This window comes from Micropterus salmoides, unplaced genomic scaffold, assembly GCF_014851395.1.
Source record: "Micropterus salmoides isolate LMB-PRFRI ecotype aquatic unplaced genomic scaffold, ASM1485139v1 Ms_hic_scaffold_14, whole genome shotgun sequence".
In the NCBI taxonomy this organism is placed as follows: Eukaryota; Metazoa; Chordata; class Actinopteri; order Centrarchiformes; family Centrarchidae; genus Micropterus; species Micropterus salmoides.
Window position 1 is genome coordinate 9,398,105 of NW_024040485.1, and position 5,138 is coordinate 9,403,242.

Below are 5,138 nucleotides of genomic sequence, written 5' to 3' on the forward strand. Positions count from 1 at the left end.
TTGCTACATTGAAAAAATAGAAAAATTACATCTGAATATTGAGCTGTGGATGTGTTATTTATAAAGAGCCTTGCTCCTGAGTGTTCATGGCTATGTTTCAATAGTCCTTAGCTGCTTACTCTCCATATTTCTTTTTGTCTGTAATGGCCAGCTTCGCATCAGCAATCAGAAAAGAAGGTTCGAAGCAAAAAACAAGACATCAAAGAGTTTTCAGAGGCTCATCAGCAAAAGAAAATACATTGTCTAGGATTCTGCAGACGTGCTGGGTGTCACCAGATCGTCCTCTCCCTGAGCTTCTTCATGCTCTGCTGCTGCTGCAGCTGCGTCCGTTGCTACGTCCTGTTCGGTGGGCACTAAAGAAGTGTCTGTGTCGGGGGCTTCGAAGGACTCGCCCCCCAGGTCTGTCAGTTTGATGTAGCCCTTACTGTTGGAGCGCTCCAGGCGAGGGCAGCTGAAGCGCCTGGCTCTGTCGCCTTGACGACACACAGACACAGACAGGCTGCAGCGGCGTGCAGACCTGGGCTGATCTGTGAGGGAGTTGAGCGACAGTCGTGACCCCATCGCCCTGGCAACAGGTGATGGAGGAGACAGCTGGCTCCACTGTGGTTGAGGTTGAGTCTGCTGCACCTCCTGTTGGTCAGCCGTGTCTGTGGTTATTTCCTCATGGCTCCGATGGGTCGGTGAATCCGCTGTCGGGGCGTCCTTCTCCTTGGCATCCGCCTCGTCAGCCTGGCTGCTGCTGGCTTGTCCTTGCTCACTAATGGTCTCAGCAGCGGCCTCAATAACGACCCCTTCCTCTGAGCGTCCCTCTGCCTCCGCTCTCTCAGACTCCTCCACCTCACAGTTGTTCAGTTTGATCACGGGGAGGGTGAAAGCATTCACAGAGGAGGTGACAATAGAGGTGGTCTCCCACTGTCGGGGCTGTGGGGCCTGCTCACTGCTATTGCTGTAGTCTTTGTAGATGCTGTAGACAGTGTCCGTGAAGGTCTGGACATCTCTGGACAAGCTACGAGGCCTACTGGCCAAAGACTGGCGTCTGAAGACCTCATCTGTGCGTAACTCGCCCTGGAGACCGAGTCCAGTGGAAGGCCAGGAGCTGCGAGTAAGTGTCCCACTCGCAGGGAACGATCCTGATGGACCCTCAGCATTTCTCGACTGAGTGTAGTTCACCAAACCATTTAGAGGAGAGTACTCCTTTGACCGTATGCTGTGTAGATCTATAACTGTGGAGTAGATGTCCCTAAGGTTGATGATTTTGGTTTTCTTGTCTCGGTTTTCATGGAGGACTGCATTGGCGCAGATGAAGAGGAAAATGCCGATTCCCATCACCAGCGGTCCAAAGACTTTCAGATTGTCTGAGTACAGGTAATTATCCAGGAAGTCACACAAGAAGCCACATTTGCGGGACGGGTCGGAGGTGGTGCTGTTAGAATGGCTCTGATTGAATACATTTGTCTGACCGGAGGGAGGTTTAGCACGGGTCAAGTTCGAGAACACAGGCGGACTTTTGGAGTAGCTCATCCTGTTGGTGTGGTATGCTCCAGTTCTGCGGCGCTCCTGGTACTCCTGCTGGTTCTGGCTGGGCCAGTAGCCCAGTACAGCCATGGAAATCCCCACCATGAGAACTATAACTCCAACACCAGCCACCAAACCGGCTGGGGAGAACAGATTTAGCTTCCCCTTCACCACCACCACATCGTTCTTCTTCTTTTTCTTGGATTTCCGCTTCCTTTTGTTTTCTGCCCGGTTTTTAGAGCGGAGGGAATCCTGGCGCCTGTTCATGCGCAGCAGGCCACCTGTTGCTATCATGGTGGGGACTGGACAGCAGGCTTGTCACTTAACCTGGCAGGACACAAAATAGAAAACAGAGCATTAGGTTAATGATATACATGATAAGCAGAAGGTTTAGAAACAGCTACATAGTAAATATGGTAATTGGTAACACCTGTAATCCAGATATATTAGGCTATACATACAAAGCTGGATTATTAACTTGACAACATAGGCAACAAAGTCCCCACGAATGCCCCAGGTTGCACAAGAATGCAGGTTTACTCTGTGACTGCATGACAGTCACTGTATTGTATTCTGATTAATGCCACACTTGTTTGGCGATATACACCACTAAAACACAATATAAACTGAAATGGTAAGGGTCTTAAGGTGTAAACATCTAGTTATGATACCTTTAAAGGCCCTGAAATCTATTTCTTAGTCAGCTACTTACTATGAGTAATGGGTCCAACATGAGCACACATATTTCTACCAAAGTAGGAACAGTTTTGGTTATTTCACATGAGAAATTATTTATGTATTTCTTTTTTTTTCTCTCTCTCTGTGCTCTTCTTACTGAATTGAGGTTGGGAAAAACATGATGTCACGTACATCCGGGCACCAGTCAGAATTTAGTACCAAAATCTGCTGACAGTTAGTGGGTTGTTTGTCAATCAAATGTGATGGAACAACACCCACATGCTGGGTTTTTGAGTGATAAACTCTAAATACCTGAAGATGTTTGGGTTTTGTTTTTAACTTTGAAACTATGTTTTACAAAACTTTTTAGTCATGAATATCTAATGTTATAGAGAAATACTTAACGCCAAGTTTTCAGGGGCTTTAATATTCCAGTGTAGGAGAGTCATTTCTGGGGCAAAATTGGTTGCATGGAAAGAGGAGGGGGCCCACAGCTCACTTTTGAACCAAAGGCAGATGCAATATTAGTCATCAGATTAAAGGTCACTAAAGATAACATCAATCTGCTGCTGCTGGATCTATAAATACAATGATGTAAGTCAAACAGAGACAAATACCCAAGTTGACAGTTGAGTACAAGGAGTGCTATTTATCTATGTTCAGCTGTGCCGGTGCGATATCAGCCTATGAAAATGTAATGTGTCCAGACAGGAGGCCAGCAGGCATGTTCTCTCCACCTCACTCTCGCTTCCTTACTCTCTTTCTCTTCCTGCCTCTCCTTTCTTTGCACCATTCTCTCCTACCAACACTCCCTCCTGCTTTCCAACCAAATCCATTTCACCATCAACCGACGCAGCTGTGCTCCAAGATGACAGCACCCTTCACATTTACAGCCCAGCACAAAGGCAAATATGAGCCAGTTGTTTGCACGCCAACATAGTCTTTGCCACATAAGATCTTTGCATTTGTGTTTGGTTTTCTGATAATGCAGCATGATAGCAGGAGCAGTGGTCCAAAAGGCAATGAAGCCAACACTTAAGATTACAGATGTCTGCTGATGAGCTTCAACCACATGTGGGGAATAATAATCTGAGGATATGGCTGATTACTTACACAATCTCTAGCACTCCCTCATTAATTGTGCTGGTAAGCTTGGTATTTGATTTGACTAATCACGCCTAATTGTGTATGACATAGTGCTAAGGTTCACGAATCACCTATTATTCCACAAATTCCTTTCAGAGCAGCAGTTAATAAGACGTTTTCAAAGGTTGCTCTGGGTGCTGCTCTCACAGCCAAACGGTCAAAATAATGACGATGAAGGCCCTTAATATCCCTTCATGAAGTTATTACAGACAGTTCCCACGGAAAGTAGAACACAGAACTCCGCACCTGAGCTTCGGCAAACAACACACCGGTACTCAGCTGCTGTTTATAGCGGCTTTCTCAGTATATCACATCCAATAACCACTCAAATGCCTCCCGGGCGAGAGCAAGTCAGCCCGCACTAAAACTGATAAAGCGTGGGCGGACCGCTCTCTATGTTTGGAAAGAGAAGGTCAGCGGTAACGTGGACCAGAAGTGGGTGTGGACAAGTCGGGATTGTTACTCTGTCTGCGGTGCTGAACGGGAAGCTGCCAGCTCTTCGGTTCGCCTCCCCAAAAAACTGCCCGTCTGGCAGGATGGAGAGGAGGCCCGGCTTTGACGCTCAGTACATCCGAGCTGCGGGGGCGCATATTTTCGCGCAATGTTGCATGAGTAATCGACTGTTGACATTACGGCGCATCTGTTTCCCTTCTGCTGGAAAAGCCCGTGAAGCAAATATGAGCTGCTGTGGAGTTGGAGGTGCCCTGAAAATATCCAGAGCCACAGCGAAGCATCTCACTCCAGCACAAAGCCTAACACTGTAATTTTGGGCTCGCAAGGTGCAGACAGATGACAAACATCCACACCTCTTCTACGGCCTGACGAAGCCCATGCTTTCATAACTAAAACTACAACCTAGAGCGGTGTGGTAATTATACCTTTATTTAAACGCATTATACCAGTACCTGATTTGTCTGACTAACTTATAAGAAATCGACATTTAATGCAAACCTGACAGGTGTAAAAAGTTTAACTGGATATATAGATTCGCCTTTAAAATATTTCTATTTTCTCATTCCACTACCTTTTTTCTCTTTGTGTCTCTCACATATTTGACAGATGATCATCAAATATTAAAAGCAAACCGATTTATCTCCATCAAATTGCAGCAAAATCGTAATTTTCATCTCACGGATAAAAGTAAACGGACTGGAGTGCGTATTCCTCCAAGTCCAACGCCTTCCTGACATCAAAACTCTTGTCCGTCGATTTATTCGAGGTCAAAAATACCCTACTAAATCTATCGGCCACACGTTAGAAATACTTCCTAAACCCTGCTCCACCTCGATGCAGTCTATTAGGAGTCAATGTGGGATCAGACGCGACAGTTAAACACAAAAGAAGCATGGGTGTTCACCCGGAGGTGAAGACGCGGGAGGAGCTGGTGCTGATGTGGAAATAAAAAAATCGTATAAAAAAAACAACTAGGCTCTTACCAGAAATCGTGGCTTGACAATCAAGCATCTTCAAAGGTGCACTCCTCGTTCAGCTGTGCATGTCGTGGTGCGCCACTATCGTGCCAAGGCTGGAAGAGTGGTTTCCAGTTGAACGCAGACTCACAATAGACCGGCAGGGGCGGGCCAACTGCGTTTCCATTGGTGGTGATTATTGGGCAACGTGAAAAAAAGAGGGCTGCCCAGGACATTTATCATACTGTCTTGTACTCCTAACGCTTCTGCACATTTTTTCTCCTCCAAATTTTTCCCCCCACGTCTGGACACAACAACCACTAACCTGCTGAAATAAACTTGATCGTCTATTATGCAGATGACAGTTTTTGCAGTCTATGATTTTTGCAC

General features: G+C 46.3%; 1 protein-coding gene across 1 annotated transcript; it reads right to left on the reverse strand.

The window, feature by feature from the left end:
* Positions 1-210: 210 nt before the first annotated feature.
* LOC119902964 (transmembrane protein 200A) lies at positions 211-4,919 on the reverse strand. The gene is given in 2 exon segments (XM_038719364.1): positions 211-1,842; positions 4,776-4,919. A coding segment is annotated over 1 exon segment (1,599 nt). The 5' UTR covers positions 1,810-1,842; positions 4,776-4,919.
* Between the last annotated feature and the right edge of the window lie 219 nt (positions 4,920-5,138).